We start from the raw sequence: 20,572 nt of genomic DNA on the forward strand, positions 1-20,572 counted from the left end.
TTTTTCAAAGTCATCTCTCTCTTTTTGTTAATAATATCTTTAAATACGCTAATTTTTTTACACAGAAACCAATCTCGTTTATCTTGCATTGCAATACATTAAATAAATTATCTGAGAATGGAAATATTTCTGAAAAAAGCTAAGTTATAAAGTAAAATTCAAATAATCTTTTAAACTATCCAAAAATCCTCTCGAGCAATTTATGGTTTCTGTATCCCACATTTCACATTTTCACCATTTTCCAAAACACTAATACATATTTTATAATATATTTATATAAATAATATTTATATTTAGTATTTATAATATAAATAATTCTATGTACTTATTTATATAAATAATTCAATAAAATCCATCTTCATACTTTCAAAAAATCAGTCAACGAAGCCCGTCATTGTCAAATGCTGGTAAATCCCATTTAAATTCACCAAAAACATCTTCGTATGCAATTGACAAAACTGCTTATAAGCTAAAGATATGCCCCAAATTTGAACTCACCGCTCACCATCTAACCCCGATGATTTTTACATAGGCTTGAGTCGCTGGAGAGAAGCAACTTAAAAATCAGATTATTATGCCGATATAACTCCGAATACCACCGTAGAAATACGATCATGGTCCGAGTACGGAAGGATGCAGCATACAGCGCTGCTTATACTAGTATGGGTACCTATTTCATTGCTTAGTTATTTACTGTATGACAAAAATAGAGTAAAATACGTTTGTCTTTTCTTATTAGGTAGGTACTTGCTGCTTGTACTACATAATTAAATATTCTCGTACGCAACTTAAAATCCTGCTTATTATGACTGTGTTTGTTCAATTTTTTTAAAATTATCTCAGTTACTCAGATGGTACGGCATTACTACGGAAACCAAGGGAAGCAATGCTTCCCTTGCTTCCATGGACTGCACGCCCCTGATTGAAAATGAGCTTAAACAAAGAAGCTCTGTTCTGATGGTATAACGGCGAGCGGCGGGCAAATACACTTCTCCAAGAAATTAACGTATCACCTAAATGGGTCATTTTGATGTCTTAATTTCCTAAACCTGTTGTTTGATTTAAGTAATTTTTTTAATGTGTTATAGCCTTATTCTTCAACAACATCGCTGTAATAATATTGTTGCTAGACAGGTAAATTGTCATTGTATACCGGGTGTGCCAATCAAACTGTGATTTTCTCTCTCAAAGTTCGCCTTACCCTGTGGAATATTTTAGCATTTATAAAATACTGAAATTAAAACCCAACTACACATTATAGCCTCATATTTTATTAATATTCTGTTTCTTGATTCATTCGCTTTTGATTCATTCAGTCTTATGTTGGATAATAAAAAGTTAGGTACTTTAACAACTAGCCTTTTTTTCGTCAATACAGGGTTTCTTTAAATAAGTATGGCAAACTCTAAAGCGGCCCAGGCTCGACGAACAAGTCTGTTCGACAGGAGCGTCATTTGAAATTTTGATAGGGGGGGGGGGCAAGCATTATATACAGGGTGCGCCAAACCTCTGGTCTTCTTTGATTACGGCTAAATTATGAGATATACAAAAAAATGTTTATAACAAAACTAATGTGTATCAAAGAGGTCTATAATTTAAAATTATTTTCAATTATACAGGGTGAGTCAGAACGACGGTATGAACCAAAGTTGTATTTTTTTAAATGGAACACCCTGTATATTAAATCATTTTTGAATATATTATTTAAAAATATGAAAAATTTGTATAAGGTCTTATAGGCCTAAAGTTAATAATTTTCAAAATATTTACATTTTTATTGAGAAAAATGGTAATATTTATAGGGTTGTGGATTATGTTTCCAAGGAAATAAAAATTTAGGTGACAGGTTAAAGTTTTTAAAATATAGTGTTATTTTCAAATAATTTAATATTTTTTACTTTTAGCCATAAAATATACAGTGTGATCACTATTTGCAAATACAAAATTTTCTCATTTTTTTTAAATGGGACACCCTGTATATTAGTTTTGCGTTTGGTAGTAAATATTACAACCTTTCTTTTGGTATAAGGTTGTATGTACCTAGCATGTTTCGTTTTGTAGATATTTAAAAAAAACTATAGATTTTACGTTTTTGCGGATTTTTTATTTAAAAATTTTTTTGCAAAAAAAATAATTATAATCTGGTTTTAGAAACATACAGTAAAATATAAAATATGAAAATAAAAACGTAATTAAAGATTAAAATAAATCGTATGCTAGTACAATTCAATTGAATTTAATAACTTTAAATTATTTTACAAAAAATATTTTACCTTATTAATGAATACATAAATTAGTTACTAAATTAAAAAAACAACCAAATTTTAAATCAATCGTAGTAATTATTCTACCGCAGCAACTTTCCTGTAGCAAATTAATTGTTAGTTATATTGTATTTACGAGTAAGATCAGTTAATAACTTTTTAATTTACCTACATCTTGAGAACGTATAAAGTATGCTTTGAAACAAATGAACGTTATGGAAGTATATTAAGAAGTAAATAGTATCTATGTACCTACTCGTGTCACAAAAGCTGGTAATAATTTCTAATGGTTTCGCCCAAAACAAATGTCATATCCAAAAATTTTTCGGTTAAAAAATTAAAATTTAAAATATAAAAAATTGTTACAAAAATTTCAACTACAAAAGTATTACCAGTTTTTGTGACACCAGTAAATACTATTTATATTAATAAATAATTTGGATGATACATTTAACATTCATTTGTTTCAAAGCATACTTTATAATAATTTTTATATTCTCAAGATGTATGTAAGTAAATTTAAAAGGTAAATTAAAAGTTTAACTAAATACAATTTAACTAACAATTAATTTGGTACAGGAAAGTTGCTGTAGTAGAAAAATTACTACGGTTGATTTAAAATTTGGTTGTTGATTTAATTTAGTAACTAATTTATGCATTCATTAATATGGTAAAATATTTTTTGTAAAATAATTTAAAGTTATTAAATTCAATTGAATTGTACTAGCATACGATTTATTTTAATCTTTAATTACGTTTTTATTTTCATATTTTATATTTTGGTGTATGTTTCTAAAACCAGATTATAATTATTTTTTTTGGAAAAAAATTTTTAAATAAAAAATCCGCAAACACGTAAAATCTATAGTTTTTTTAAAATATCTACAAAACGAAGCAAGCTAGGTACATACAACCTTATACCAAAAGAAAGGTTGTAATATTTACTACAAAACGCAAAAGTAATATACAGGGTGTCCCATTTAAAAAAAATGAGAAAATTTTGTATTTGCAAATAGTGATCACACTGTATATTTTATGGCTAAAAGTAAAAAATATTAAATTATTTAAAAATAACACTATATTTTAAAAACTTTGACCTATCACCTAAATTTTTATTTCCTTGGAAACATCCCAGCAAACACACCGACGTGTTAATTACGTGAATTTTGGGTACATTTGTCACCAATATACGTAAATTGCTTACGTGAATTTCACGTGAAAATTTGGTTGGAATGTCACATTGAAAATACGTCTTTAAATTACGTGAATAACTCGTCTTCAATAGACGTGTTATTTACCTTAAATAGCAATAAAATCTTTCGGGAAATTCACGTTGCAAATACGTGTTGATTAACGTATCTTTTAGGGAATGTATATATTAGTATTCACGTGAAAGATACGTCCTCGGTTCACGTAAATAATTCGACCTTAATTAACTTATGAATCACGTAATTATTATCCTCATAATATGATATAAACAAAACAAGCATATAAAGTATTAACAATGTATTTATTTAGTAGAATTTAGAGACTTTAAAACATTTGTCATGTATAATTATTATGCAAGATAATGAACCAAAAATGGTACCGACCTAAAGACACATTAAAAAATTTGCCAAACACAAAACACAACACAGGTCACTTTTTATTTCGAGGAGGACACTTCGACACTTTCTTGTTTTTTTCTAATTGCATCATGGCACTTCAACCCTCGAGCAGTGAGGTAAACGTTAATACGAAAGACATTATTATAAATAAACCCGCCTAAATAAAACGAGGGAAATAAAGCTCTTCACGTTTCACTTTTTGTTGTGAGAAGCCACAGCCAGAGAAGCTGATATTAGAAGTAATGATCATCGATTATAAAAATCGATTATTTTTAAATTACAGTTAAACTATTCTACTTAATTTAAATTAGTATTACGAATTTTCTTTTTGTTTTTAAATTTCTTCTACTATTAACTAATTGGTCTTACTAAAAATCTATTTCAATACCAGAATAATATAAAAAAATAATCCTATCGAAACGTATCTATTATTCGATAAATCGATTAATTTATTTTTCGAACTTTCGAACCAACTATGTTAGTCACGTGATGGTATTTAAAGGAGAAAGGCTTGGTAGTACTTCATCACCGCGCGCGATTTGAAAATAAGACTCATCATTTTAGCTCCTGTGATATTTTTAAAGAAAAAAATAGCTTTAAATCAAGGTTGGATTGAAATAGTTATGCTAAATGATCTTAAAAGCGAAATCATAAACTTTTTGTTTAAATATTGGTATTATTTACATTACTTTTACGTGAAATACATCTAATTTTTCGACGTCCATAAAATACAATGAGTAAAATTCAAGCGATACCTATTTAACCAACACCCTTGTAAAATTTTGTTTCCAAAATATTTCTCAAAATTTAACCAAAGGAAGTTATTTCTGTTTCGTGATTATTACGTGAAATAAACGTACCTTTGCGATGTAACCAAAATTCACAAATATTATAAAAAACATGTACTATATTCGTCATTATGATTTTATATTATTCTAATGTCAAACATGTATAAAGAAAGCACTAATATATAGATGAATGATTTGGCACTGAAATACGTTTTTTTCCCGTCATAAATCACCGAGTTACGTATTCGTTGAAATTTGCCGTAAATTTAACGTAATTATCACGTAATTGGGATCAAGTCTGTTTGCTGGGATAATCCACAACCCTATAAATATTACCATTTTTCTCAATAAAAATGTAAATATTTCGAAAATTATTAACTTTAGGCCTATAAGACCTTATACAAATTTTTCATATTTTTAAACAATATATTCAAAAATGATTTAATATACAGGGTGTTCCATTTAAAAAATACAACTTTGGTTCATACCGTCGTTCTGACTCACCCTGTATAATTGAAAATAATTTTAAATTATAGACCTCTTTGATACACATTAGTTTTGTTATTAACATTTTTTTGTATATCTCATAGTTTAGCCGTAATCAAAGAAGACCAGAGGTTTGGCGCACCCTGTATACAATACATTATATGCAAACATAATACAAAATTGATCTATTTTTTGTAAATTTCAGTAATTTTCAGGGTCAGGGGGGGCAAATGCCCCCCTGCCCCCATCAAATGACGCCCCTGCTGTTCGAACAAAAATGATTATTACATCCCACACATTTCCGTTTTGCGTCATTTTTTGTTCGAACAGACTTGCTCGTCGATCAAAACTGTCGAATAATAACGTAATTTGTGGGCCGTTTAAGGGGTATTTCTGCATGAAAAAATAATGACAGTTTGCGCCACAAACCATACATACTCATAGACGTTTCACGTAAATTGTCAAGGTCAAGACAGCAAATTAGTTACCATTCCAATCCAGAGATGTCGCTGTCAGTCATTTCTCTTGTCATATTTAACAACTGACAGTTGAAAATTAAATTAATTTGTTATTTACTTTTTATTTTACAGTTTGTGGCTTATTTTATTATAGTGGTGTTACGTTTTTAATTAGATTTAATCACAATTTTAATAAGTGTATTAACCTTCTCTCCATTTTTATGAGTAGAATTTTTAGTTTACATTGATCATCCCGTGTTGTGTTTCTCCACATTAAAAAAAACAATATAATAGATCCTGAAACAGTTTATTCCAATAGGCAAGTGTGCCATCAACATTTCGGACCTATATATTTTTGGAAGTTTGTAAAAGATTCTAAGGTAATATTTATGTAAACAATCATCCTATGTACAAGATTCTTTCAAAAATTTTCAATTAACTCGATACACATCAGTGCTTTCACGTGACACATAGCAGTAGTGTTTAGCATTTTGAAAACAAATTGGAATATTTGAAGTTTTCAGTAAAATATGGAATAAAACATTGAATTGTCTTTCTGTTGTTTTAATTTCCTGCGAAATTTCATCAAAAATCCCGCAAAATTTATAATTTGAAATTCTCACGTAACTAAAATTTGTCAATTTAGTTCCCATTCCAATCAAGAGATGGCGTTAATTCGATCCGAAAGATTAACATGGTCGTGAAACGTCTATAAGTATGTATGGTTTGTGGTTTGCGCTTGCTTTATAAACGTATGCCTGCAAATGCTTCGTCTCCGAGTCTCCTAAAAATTGAAAAAGATTAAAAAAATAACGGTGTATTTTACCAACTTAAAGCAAGAGTAACTTTTAGTACTAGAATACCTCATAACTTAATAATCTCGAGTCAAAAATGCTTACAAATTAAAGACAAAAATGTTATGCGATAAAATAATCGTTATTATTCGCTTATATTGGAAAATAAAAAAGTTAGGTACTTTAACATCTAGCTATGATTTTTGTCGATAAATCCTCATTTTCTGCTTAGTTTAATAACCAAGCCTACAGTAGGTTATGAGGAATTAACAATTTGATAAATGTCAAATGGATAAAAGTCAAAACCTGTCTGATTTGTTGTGAAAATTAGTAGATTTATTATTTAAAGTTTCAATTAGAACTGTTATTTAAAGTTTCAATTATATGACCAAAGTTTAAAAAAAACTGTAATTTGCTTACTTGCTAAACCCAACAAAAATTTAAGTCTACCTAACTCTTACAGACCAATTTCATTAATATCATGCATTACAAAAACATTTGAGAGAATTATCAAATTAAGAATGGAATTGCATTTTGAAAGTAATTGTTTATTACCTATTAATCAGTTTGGATATCGCAGAGGCAAAGGCACCTCTGAAGCATTAGCTCAATTAGTTTCCGACATTCAGAATGCACTTTCCGTTAATCTTATAACGGCATGCTTGTTTTTAGATATTAAAGGGGCTTATGATACTCTGGATATTGATATTTTAACTGTTCAGCTCATAAAATACGGTCGAAATTATAAATTCGCACAAAGAATCACAGATTTGTATAGGGACAGAGAAGTTTTCATTCGAGATTCAGAAAATCACATTTACGGCCCTCGATTATTATCAGTCGGAATTCCGCAAGGTTCAGTCCTAAGTCCAGTACTTTTTAATATCTATACTGCAGAATTGCATGACATGTTAAATGAAACAAATAATACAATTAAAATTATTCAGTATGCAGACGATTTCTGTATATACAGCAGCCGTAAATCATATAATGAGTGTTTATGCGATTTGGATCTGATAATGCAATGTGTAAAAAGATGGTCTATGGCTTTTAATTTCACGTTATCCCCTGAAAAATCTAGCATCACCTTTTTCACTAGACATAGGTTAAGTTCCCCTACCAGTATAAATTTAAGTAATGTTGATATTAATGTATCCTCTCACCATAAGTATCTGGGCGTGGTTTTGGACAAAAAACTAACCTGGACACTCCATGTGAATCACATTATCAACAAATGCGAAAAAGGTTTAAACATGCTTCGTTGCATATGTAAAGCTAGATGGGGTGCCGACCCAAAGATAGCATTAATGTTCTATAAATCGTATATTCGGTCAATCATTGATTATGGATGCTTTTTATATGGTTCATCGTCAAAATCTAATTTATCAAAAATCGATCATATTCAGTATAAGGCAATACGTATATGTATTAGTGCGTTTAAGTCAACGCCATGTGCTGCAATTCTAGCAGAAGCGCAGGAACCTCCTCTAAACCTTAGAAGAGAATTCTTGTCTAATAAGTTTCTATTAAAGACCAGGACTTTAGACTCACATAAATTATTAAGTAAAATTAACAGTCTCACTGAATATAACTTAACAAATTCTTATTGGAGAATTAAAACTTCTCCCCCTCTTACAGATGCTTATCTAGAAACTAACAACTTTAGCATTAACACTAAACAAATATTACCCATATATAACCTTTCTATTGAGGAAATCGCAATCTTTCCAAAGATCATAAAACCTACATATAGAAACCTACCATGCCAAAACAATAAAATTATAAAATTAATCTTATCTGAATTTTCTAATTATAAATACATCTATACAGATGGTTCGAAAACATGTAATAGTGTAGGTAGTGCTTATTATGTTTCTAATATAAAAAGTGGTAATTCTTTTAGACTACCTAAATGTACATCTATCTTCACTGCCGAACTTTATGCTATTGAAAGAGCCCTAACTTACGCGGTTGAACAGAACTTTGGAGACACGGTTATACTATCAGATTCTTTATCTGCTCTTGAGGCAATATCACAACCAATAACCAAAAAACACAACAATGAGTTGTTATGCCATATTAGAAAGACAATCGCCCGATTTAAAAATAAGAGTAGTGACTTGGTCTTTATCTGGGTAAAAGGACATGCTGGAATCAAAGAAAATGAGATAGTGGATGAAATGGCAAAGAATTCGGCAACTTTAAATGAAATAGTAGATTTAACAATCTCCAGCGATTACATTCCAGAATTGCATAAAAAATTAAGAAAGAAATGGGAAACTATTTGGCTTAAGTTTGTACAAACTTCGAGGAATCCATACACTTACATATACCCACAACTTCCGCAAAATATCCCACACATATTTGATTATCACGTTACTCGGTTTTATTCCACATCCCTAAGTCGCTTAAGATTAAACCATGGCAATTTTCCTGCACATTTAGCTAAAATAGGAATGCGTATCAACTCTCTCTGTTCATGTGATAACTACTCTACTGCAGATTTAAATCATATAATCTTTAATTGTGAACTTAATAAAAACCATACGAAAGCACTAATTGCTAGACTTCAGGAGCGGAATGTAAGTTTACCGCTGAATATTTCACATCTACTAAGCTTCAATACCAAAACTATTAATGATATTATCATACAATTTCTTAAAGATTCTAATATAAAAATTTAATATGACATCTTCAATCTTCAACTTTCAAATATCTGTGGAAAAAAGTTTATCTAATGCCATCCCCTCTTTGTGAACACACACACACACACACACAATTAGAACTGTAAGATTTCAATTAGAACAATAGAACTGTAACCGAATATTTACAACGGGTACCTACATCTTCGTAATTTTGAATTCGCTACCGCATAGTCCAGATCTTAACCCAATCAAAAATTTGTGGGACATAATTGGCGGAAGACTACGACAGCTTTTGCCACATCTTAAAACCTTACAAGAGGTTGAAACAGTAGCTCGTTTAGCCTCATTTGTAATATAAAAGTACGTATCTCTTTTATTATCGAACATAAGCGAATGAATTAAAAAAAAATGTTAAGAAAGCCTAAGACTACAATTGAGTTTTGTTTTCAACATTGTATAATTGTTAGAATATTCCACAGGGTGTTCCGAACTTTTAGAAAAAATCACAGTATGATTGGTAAACCCGGTATATAATGACAACTTACCTTTTTAATAACAATATTAATACAGGGATATTCTTAAAGAATAAGGCTATGCCATATTAAAAAATCACTAAAATCGGATAAGAGGTTTAGGAAATTCGAGACATAAAAAATGTCCCGTTTTTAAGGTGGTGCGTTAATTTTGCTGCTTGGTGTATAAATAATCAATGATTAAAGGCCGTAGTGTTTTCTCATTTAAACTGAATAGTCTTACCCATGATACTATAAATAAAGTTATTGTTTTTCTAAGTTTCTTGAACCATACTATATTTAAAATAATAAAAATGTGTACCATTTTTATTCGGCTGCAATGTATAAATTCATACTATATTTAATTAAATTTTGTATTTCTTGGGTTTCGGTTCAGTGAATAATGTTAAAAAAATTTTGGAATTAGATTTTATTTTTCCATTTAAATCGACGTTTCGGTGGATATCTCTCACCATTGTCAAGATTCTAAAAATGCATACAAATGAATACAAGATGTTATTATAAAACATGTTCAAAAACTTACCTACACGTAAATCGACACACTCACAATAATGGACATATACAGAATAAAATGTGAAACCTGTTACCTCATTGCTAGATGGTATAGTAATTACTATTAATTAGTAATTATGGTACAGTGCCGTATCTTTTATGTTATAAAATATTGCAAAGTGGATGTTTGTTACGACTTTAGGAGGTTTTTGTTTTGTTTCGGGTGTTATAATTATCATTATTTAAATGAGATTGTAATATATTCTATTTAGGTTGTTAGTGTCTTTTTTGTCGTTGATAGCATTGGTGTTCCTTTTTATTTCAATCGATTCGTATATTCCCTCGAAATATACGAATCGATTGAAATAAAAAGGAACACCAATGCTATCAACGACAAAAAAGACACTAACAACCTAAATAGAATATATTACAATCTCATTTAAATAATGATAATTATAACACCCGAAACAAAACAAAAACCTCCTAAAGTCGTAACAAACATCCACTTTGCAATATTTTATAACAACATAAAAGATACGGCACTGTACCATAATTACTAATTAATAGTAATTACTATACCATCTAGCAATGAGGTAACAGGTTTCACATTTTATTCTGTATATGTCCATTATTGTGAGTGTGTCGATTTACGTGTAGGTAAGTTTTTGAACATGTTTTATAATAACATCTTGTATTCATTTGTATGCATTTTTAGAATCTTGACAAAGGTGAGAGATATCCACCGAAACGTCGATTTAAATGGAAAAATAAAATCTAATTCCAAAATTTTTTTAACATTATTCACTGAACCGAAACCCAAGAAATACAAAATTTAATTTAATAAAGTTATTTATAGTATCATGGTCTTACCTACAGATATAACAACAGATATACCTACCAATACTAAATTTGAATAATTTGAATTTTGTTATTCTCATTAAAGATTAAATACTATCACTGTTACTAATAAACCAAGTATAAAAGTTATACTGAGAATAAATCAAGTATAGGCAAAATCACTACCAATAAACATGGAATAACTTCGGTATAAGTTATACTTGGTATAAGAATTTAGTCCAAGTTTATACCGACCCACACCCTTGTTTAAGTCTGGTATAACCTATTTTATGAATGTCAAAGTCATCAGAGACAAAAATTTATTATTTTTTGATTTGTTTTTTGAGTAGACATATAATAAAAAAATGTGTTTAAGAGGTATTGCGGCTAACGAGGAAGTTGATAATTTAATTAACATGATGATGTAAAATACACGAAAAAGGAAAACTTTCAAAGAAAGCATAAATTCCTTCTCAAAGAATGCAGAATAAAAATCCGGTTTCCTAAAGATGATGTAAAGTTTTTAGAAAAATTAGTAGGTGATTCACTTATTGTAAACAAGCGAAGGCTTATCCTCCAATCTACAAGAAAAATAAGGTCTTTATTTTCTATAATATGTAGAACATCTCTCACAATATGCTGAAATTAACATATTTACATTGCATTTATTAGTAAAATAAATCAGTTTGTTTACTTTTTCTTCACTTTCCCATTTAATGTAACGTTCTCTTTTATTTGAAGCCATTTTATGAAATACTCAAACTCAACATTCAACATATGAAATAACGATTTATTAAAATATAGCAGAAAATACAAAGTACGAAAAATGACGAAATTTGGCTTGTCAGTTGTAGAGAAAAGTCAAAATTGACATATTTCACCCAATATATCGTTGTTTTCATAGAGTTATATATTAGCATAGAGAGAGTGTCATTCAGAGCGAAGTGACGACACCATCTTTTTTATTTGGATTAGTGCTGTTTCATTCTTACGCATAGTAAAGCTGCTACAGTTGTCCTCCTCTTCCGTGCCTATATTCACACTGAATGTCATCATAGATTTTCGATACAATGTGTTAGAAAGAAATGCAGCAAACCAGTCCATGAGATCTTGTCGTCAGGAAGCGCGGAAGGTAGGCTCCCTCTATGTTAATATATACCTCTATGGTTGTTTTATGCAATTAGGCAATCCAAACCACGTGACTATTTTGACGTTTAAATGGCGGTCGTATGGCATGCAGTCGATTTTGCTGGTTTACTTGCATTGTTGCACTTGTGCTTTTCGTTGTAGAGTTGGTGTTAAAATTGTTTTATTTAGTTACTTGTACCCTTTGAAAAACTGTCTTTTTCAAGACAACATTGCAATATTATTTGTGAGAGTCGGACTTTTGTTTTTATTACAAATATGGCTTTAAAAGAAAGTTCGTATTTGGACCAACTAAGAATAAGCTCTCCTGAAGCCGCAGATAGATATTTGGACAAAATCAAACAACTTAACTGTGATCCATATGCTCTAAGTGAAGTCGATTTTGATTATGGACTTACCTATGTGCCACCAATAGCTTCCATGGACATTCTGACCTATATTGTTTTTACTCACAGCTTTTATACCCATGAACAAATGAGAGCTTATAAAAGTTTAGCAGCTTACAAATATTTCAAGTCTGGCTTTGTAGAAAAAGTGGGTTTTAAAGTTATTAATGATCTGGTGCTTTTAATAGGCAAGGTAAGAGTAGTACCTGTATTTCAAATTTTTTAAGAAAAAATACCTGATTTGTTAATAATCAATATTAAAGAGATTACTTTTTAGTCTTAGGGTTTAATATAATTGATTGCCTTGATAATTGATTTAATTTTTTTGTTTCAGGTGCAGCATTCAATGAGAGCTAGAGAAACCAAATTAAGAGTTTGGATTATCGCTGAAACAGGTGGTAGTATTTGTACTGCGCATTGTACTTGCATGGCAGGTCTTGGGGAAGTATGTAGCCATGTTACAGCAGTTTTGTACGCTGCAGAGCATGCAGCATATTTGAAGCAGCAGAAAAATGAAAAGAATGTAGCGTGTGCAGATGTCAAATCAACTTGGCCAGTTCCAACGCAAAGTGGTACACATCCAATAGAAGCTGCTTCACTAGACTGGGGGAAAGTGATAGAAGAAAAAAATTATAAGGAAATTCCTCCAATGGATGATAGCGAAATGTTGGACTTGCTGCAAGAATTGCAAAATTCCAATTGTGACGCTGTTTTGATGAGGCATGTAGAGCCATTTGCGTCACAACTGTCAGATGAAAATAATGAAAAAGTTAGTATACCAGTCCTTTTTAATGTGTACCATAAAAAATATGAAAAAATGCCTCTAGATGATCTCATTCAACTAGGTATGAAATGTAAAATGGAGGTAACCCAGAATATACGAAGAGAAATAGAAGATAAGACACAGGACCAAAGGAAATGTGCAGAGTGGTATAGACAAAGGACTGGTAGAGTAACAGCTTCAATTTTTAAAGATGTCTGTAGAACCAATGTGGAGAAACCATCCCTATCTTTGATCAAATCAATATGTTACCCTCGCAAAATTTCTACAAGGGCAATAAGATGGGGGATAAATCACGAACAGCTGGCAATTGATGCTTATAAAAAAGAAACTAGCAGGAATCATAGAGACTTTATAGTGAATACAATTGGCTTGGTAGTGTGCATGAAATGGCCTCAGTTAGGTGCCTCACCTGATGGATTTGTGTATTGTGACTGTTGTGCTGCGGGTACCTTAGAAGTAAAGTGTCCATTTTCTCTTCGAGAAAATGGAAATTTACAGGAGTATGCAAGTCGAAAGGACTCCTGTCTTGAATGTGATAAAACTGGTACAGTAAAAATGAATAAAAAACATAAGTACTATTACCAGGTGCAAGCACAAATATTTATTTGTAAACTTAATTATTGTGACTTTGTTGTCTGGTGTCCTAATTTTATATTTATCGAAAGAGTTTTACCAGACATAAAATTTTGGGAAGAAATTAAAGATAAAGTCCTAAATTTTCATGCAAAAGTAATTATGCCTGAACTTTTAGGACGTTATTACACTTCCAGAGTACCAGGTGGCAATATAACAAAGTGGTGTTTTTGCAATAATGTCGATGATGGCCAACCTATGGTTCAATGCTCATATGAGAATTGTAATATTTTCTGGTTCCATATTGGGTGTGTAAATTTATTAGAAAAACCCAAAACTAGGTGGACATGTTCAATATGCAACCAGAAACTATTTCATGATTATGCCACATAAAATTTTAATGGTTCATGTTTCCATTATTTTCATAATCATTATTGAGTCCATTCACTCTCTTCTTCCATTTCGCACTTTCTGCACCATGGTTCATTCACCTTACTTGTCACCATTTCAGTGACCGTTTTCATCTCTCGTTTATTGAGGTTCATGAAACTGTTTGAGTTTTTTATTAATATTCTTGATTATTTTTTTTTTATTTAGTCTAGACTTGAACTTGAGTGGTTCTCCTTTTCTATTGATGATTCTTTATCAGCCATTTCTGAACCTCATTTTTCGTAGCATCATTAGTGATGCCACAGAAAGGTTCTGGACCTTCAAAAGTTTCCCTCGAGCCATGTTTATTCCATATATACATACAAAAGTACAGTGTACCATAGTATACATATACTTTTAAGAGGAAATTTTGAAACTTTGTTTCCTTAATATTTTTACAATTCATTCTACGGTTGATATAGGTCAGTCTCCGAAACATCAAATAAATACATTCTTTTCAGTTTTCATATGATTTATTTTCATTAAAATTGTCACAAATTTTTTATTAATATCAAAATACAAAAACAACCAATGAGGTGTACATAAATAATATACGCTAGCCACAGTCATTATTGTAAGAATGCTACTTAAAGTTAAAATTAAATCATTTGAATGCAAATTATTGTCTGGAATTGTTGAATTCTGGACATTATTTTCGTTCTAGTTGAACACATTTTTTGCAATTTTTTTATGCAATCATTATGTTACTACATGATCTCTTGCTCTTGTATTGGCTTTTAAATTGTTAACTGTACTTAGTTTTTTACAAACTTAATGTCTGTATTTTACATTTCTCAATGGTTCGTTTCACTAGCTGCTTTACTTACAACTTGCTAGTTGCATTGCTTTTTTTCTATGGATGTTTGTTATTTATCAAACTCATTTGTAGATGAACTGGTAATGTTCACTAATTAGTGAACAAAAATGTCTTCAATAAATAGATGAAGTAGCCGAAGTCTTTGTCTTTTATTCTCCACCTTTTGACCAATAAACCTACCACTTTCGAATGATAATATTATGATTTACTATCTTTTAGTAAAGTCGTCCCAGGAACGCAACTCATCAATATTGGCAATATCATTTTAAAGTCTTCTTCATTAAAATGTATAATCCATGTCTGAATTGCTGATATAAATGAGTCAGATTAAATAAATTATTAGAAGAATTTTTTACTAAGCAATAACATTTTTGTTTAATTTAATATTTTGTATTTTGACAACACCCGACTTGGGCGTCGAAACGTTAATAAAATCATTTTTTTGGTAAAATTGTGGCTTATTTCCCATTGAAAATAGTTGATTATAAAGTACTTTACAACATAAAGCAAAATGTTTATTTATTTATAAATCAAACAGACAAAAATGCCCAATTTTGTTTATATTATACCGATTTAACAACAATAGATCATCAGAACTGCAAGCTTCCCCACAACAAAGATTTGTAAAATGATGAATTCAATATTTTTAAAATTATTTAAGTATACAAAAGAGTTTTAATTCTTTAAACAATTAGCGGCCAAATCTGTGAGTAGAACTTTTTAATTTAACATATTTAAAAACCAACAAAAAAAGTTTTAGAAAAATATAAGCTTGTTTGATTTTGTCTGAAACAATGCAAGTTTTCTTGCTGTAGCTATTTATAATTCAAAACTAACTGACAACCTCGACAACATGGCATATATATATCTTAGTTTTGGCCAAAGGTGTCATTGATTGTTTTTCGTAGTGACACTTCAGATGTGTACCAAAAATTATTAAAAGAAATACTAAAAAGGCGACAATCTGGTGAAATAGGTTAAATTTAATTAAATTGGAACAATAGGAGGGCATAAATTAATCAAAACACATGCTATAAAAATTATCTTATCAACTATATTTATACCATCAGTAACATGGGTTAACATAGAAATCGGAAGTGGCTCTGAAAAAATATTAAATTTATTTTTAATGGAGCCAATAACTCTTTCTACGTGGATTCTAACCTGTGCAATGTTTCTAGTTTCTTCCAGCTCTAGTGGAAGCAATTGTTTTTTCCCCTTGGTAAAAGCTGGAATTACTAGCTTTGCTTGTAACACATCTAAAAATTCTTTTATTAAAAAACCTCGATCTGCTATCACAATATCTTGGGGTTCTATTTTATCCAAAAAACCAGAGAGCTCTACTATTTGTTTATCTGATGTTCTTCCTCCCCATGCTTTACTGATATATGAAATACAGCCTTGGGGAGTAATTCCAATAAGGAATTTAACTGTGTTATGATGTTTATAGTTTGACCATGTTTGCTGCTGGGTTAAATAACTAGCTGGTTTTTGGATAAACACCTCAAAGCAATCAATGATAATTGTGGTCTTATCATGAAAGACTTCTCTAAAGCAAGAAGGCATGTTTTTTTTAATAATTTCCCGATCTGGCCATTTTATGCTATTTTTAAATCTTTGATACATTATTGAGATGATGGTATTAAAATAGGTGGAACATGTTGATTGAGAAATGCCAAATTGGTAGGCCAAATATTTAAAATCTAGATTAAGTCTCATTTTCATCAATGTCAACAAATATTGTTGAGAGGGATCTAAAACAGTTACTGAGGATGATGGAATAAATGGTTTAATTCTGTCAAATACTGACTTCAAAACAGAAAAATTTAAACCGGTATAATATAAACATTTCGGATTGTCCGTTTCTAGTGACTCGAAACTTAAAATGGTCTTATTAATTCTGCGAGTCAACTCGTCAATTTTTTTATTTGCAAATTTTAATTGTTGAGCCATCTGTTCAATATCATCTGAGGTTAACTCAGTTTGAGTTTCGGTTCCAGTACTGTCTTCATACATTGCTGTAGTGTTACTTTCACTTACTGTATTGTTTTCATTCTGTAACAAACATAATTGATTATAAATTGGGATCCTTATAGTGGAACCATATGCAAGCTTTAACAGAATTAAGCAAAAATACAACAGTTTTAATTTCAAAATATCAAACTTATGACAGTTTCTTATTATAAAATCATATACTTTACATTTATACGAATCTTGAAGGTTAGTTGTGAGTCAAACTGAATACCTAGATCTTTTATAATGTCTTCACAATCCGATACAACATTGGTAACAGAGTAATTAAGGTTTTTACATGTACTGTCGACTATTATACACTGATCTCTATAATTAAAATTCCCTTTAAGAGTGTAAGCGCAAATATTTTACTGCTATCCCTACCTTTTCTGTCTTTACATGACAAATTATGTGTAGTAAAATTCTCACTGGTATGGATATGTAAACATTAGTTGACAATGTCATCATTAACTTTAAAAATATGGCTTTTGAAAGTTCTTGGATAACTGTTACTTGCATAATGGCTTAAATTATTAATTCAGTTAATTAATATGATAATTTTTTCACTAGCTATGTATTCAGTGATTGTAATAATTTATATATTGTACAACAAAAACTAACACCCAATCGAGCAAAAGTGATTTTTTAATAATATATTGTTACTATAGAACGCTTACAATTTTGAACATCTGTAACAACAAAATACTTGGATCACAGAATATATACTGGTGTATTCCCCGCCTGGATCTTCCATAAATAATAAACAATAAATAACTTTTTATTAAGTTCACGTCTTCAATCAATTATTCATCAAATACACTATCAATATTATTTAATCAATAACTCAAAATATTCCTGATGCCATGTCAAATATTTAAAATTGTCACTGTCTTATCACCATATTCTATTCGACTCAGTGCGTTGTATGATAAAGATAACGAATGTTCGATTTGGAAAATATCACCATTTTTAATCCTGAAAAAACAAATAAATATTTTTAAAAAATTTAAATGCAGAATGAAAGACTAAATTGTTATCAAGGGCCGAAAGTCCCTTAGAATAAATAAAAAGTTTTCTTTTGAATGAGATATTTTAAAATAAAAAACACACTACATTTTCTCTTAGTTTTTCACCCCTGTAACTTATTAAAATAAACATAAAAGTTTTCAGGGACTTTCGCCCTCGGTAATAAAGTAATCTTTCATTCTGCATTTAAATTTTTCAAAAATACTTATTAGTTTTCTCAGGTTTTGAAAAGAATGAATCCGATTTAAATAGCATTGTAGCCGAAACTTTGTACGGATCCCCTTAATTCCAAATCAATTTAAAGTTAATGACATTCTCTTTTAATTAGTATACCTCAATAAATGTATCATTGTCCTCTTGTGAAACCTTTGTGGAAGATCTTTTCTTTACTCTTTCCAGTCTTTCAAGGTCCTGCTTTCGTTTTACAGGTCCCCTAGAGTAACCCATATTTTGGGTTGGTATCCAATCAGGATCATTTACATCTTCAAGTTTTGCAGGTTGTCCTAAAACAAAATTATATAACGTAGATACACAGTTAGTAGGCATTCGCATCGGGTAAAATTTTTTGGGAAAATAGCTTAAAACAATGTATATTTTCATATTTTCCAAAAAATTTTACCCGATGCGAATGCCTACTAACTGCCACGGCACCTACAATATTTTATTGAAATATATTAAGATTAATATTATTTCTTTATAGAAAATTATTGACAAACCTTGAATAAAATGTTTGGAACACACTTTTTGATATTTTAATTTTGATTCTGTCAGGTCTGCTCTTCGTATGGCCCTTATCCATTTTTTTCTGCGTTTAACAGTTAATTCATTCAAGTGGATAGCATGTTTAAACTTCAGTGGTTTGGGAATAGCAAAAAAAGATACTTTATCCCTTTTCGACCTGCTTCCACAGTTCACTACAATACATGTTAGTGGCATAGCTATTACTAACTAACCTAAAATAATAAAATACATAAGTAAAAAATCTATTTTAGGGATGCTTAATATAATTTATTATTAAACTTTGAAATATAAAATTTGTTAACCTACCTTTCTTCAACCTTCCAAATTACTTAGTTAAATAAAACTTTTTAAGTACTTATTCTAGTTTATTGATGTAAACAATATTTTTTATTATGTCACAGAAGTATGTTAGCAATACTTAGGCGGATATAAATATACGAAAATTACTTTAAATACTTAAAAAACAATATTTATCATATGCTTTCAATGTATTGCATGCCAATCGCCAGACATATTGGAATAGTTTGACAGATCGTTGGATTCCCTAATTGTGTAGAAGATTGCGCCGTTGCCAAACTATTATTTCGGAATAAAGTGGGAATACTTATAACTAACTTATACCGAGTTTATTGGTAACAAATTATTTTCGTATTATATCTACCTTATACCTATTATAACTATTCTAGATATAAATACGGAATAACCTTAGAATACGAGTGTTTTATTAGTAAGGCAGTATATATGTATTTATTACAAAAGTAAGACCCGAAAACAAAACCCTGTAGGTCAGCGGTTCTCAATCTTTTTGAGTCATGTACCACCAAATACTTTTTATTATTTTTGGTACCACCTAACTGAAATACATATCTAACTAGGTGATCTAATTAACTAAACCACATTCAAATAGCAAATTTCCAACTATAAACAAACGCACGCGTACTATTCGCCGTCTCATTCGTCAAGAGGTTGTTAAATGTAATTTATTGCCCTAAACGAGGCGGATTCTCATTTTACAGGTCCAAACTGGTCAGTCTGCAAATTCAAATTGTATGTAGTGCGTTGGTTTTTAAGATACACTTCAGGACGACCCTGTTTAGCTTCCATGCGCGTTTGTTTACAGTTGGGGATCTGTAAAATGAATGGACTATATTATAATAGTGGTGCTGTTTTTGGCTGTTTTGGCGTTTTGTGTACCACCTCAAAAAATGAAATGTACCACCAGTAGAACATGTACGACAGATTGAGAACCGCTGCTGTAGATACTTTCCCAATGTTACAATGAGCATTTAAAACCAAATTTTATAAAACTTAGCTATGCAACCTGTTATTTCGCATAGTTGGAAAATCAATAGAATTTAGTGGAATTTTCAAATACCAGCTAACCCTTGCATTTAATAATTCATCCGGATTTGCATTAATTTTTCCGATTATCAAAAATCTTAGCGCTTTGCAATCATTTTATGGTCTTTACAGACACTTAACGTTCTCAACAACCCAGTAGGAGAAGCCGAACTGAACCGAAGCCAACACTTTGTTGATTGTCGATTGTCAATTGTCAATCTTTCGATGTATACGCGGTAGAGTATGAATAGTACGAATGGATTATCATAAGTATTTTAGAAGTTCTAAAAATCTTATAAGTTTTAAAAGTATTTAATAGGTCTGGATCCCGCGTATGAAAAAAAAGTTGATTAATAGCAAGCTGAAAATTTGTTAATAGCTTAAGGATGTCTAGTCGAATAAACTTTGATAT

At 30.2% G+C, this 20,572-nt stretch overlaps 2 protein-coding genes across 2 annotated transcripts; one reads left to right on the forward strand and one right to left on the reverse strand.

The window, feature by feature from the left end:
- Window positions 1-12,097: 12,097 nt before the first annotated feature.
- On the forward strand, window positions 12,098-15,177 carry LOC126892400 (uncharacterized). The gene is made up of 2 exons (XM_050661929.1): window positions 12,098-12,629; window positions 12,771-15,177. The coding sequence occupies exons 1-2, from the start codon at window positions 12,309-12,311 to the stop codon at window positions 14,184-14,186; spliced, it is 1,737 nt and encodes a 578-aa protein (XP_050517886.1). The 5' UTR covers window positions 12,098-12,308; the 3' UTR covers window positions 14,187-15,177.
- LOC126892402 (uncharacterized) lies at window positions 14,674-19,368 on the reverse strand. The gene is made up of 4 exons (XM_050661931.1): window positions 19,126-19,368; window positions 18,795-19,031; window positions 18,412-18,581; window positions 14,674-17,094 (listed from the first exon to the last, which is right to left on the reverse strand). Exons 2-4 carry the CDS (start codon window positions 19,012-19,014, stop codon window positions 16,027-16,029), a joined length of 1,458 nt encoding a protein of 485 aa, XP_050517888.1. The 5' UTR covers window positions 19,015-19,031; window positions 19,126-19,368; the 3' UTR covers window positions 14,674-16,026.
- Window positions 19,369-20,572: the final 1,204 nt, after the last annotated feature.

Source organism: Diabrotica virgifera, chromosome 9, assembly GCF_917563875.1.
Source record: "Diabrotica virgifera virgifera chromosome 9, PGI_DIABVI_V3a".
In the NCBI taxonomy this organism is placed as follows: Eukaryota; Metazoa; Arthropoda; class Insecta; order Coleoptera; family Chrysomelidae; genus Diabrotica; species Diabrotica virgifera.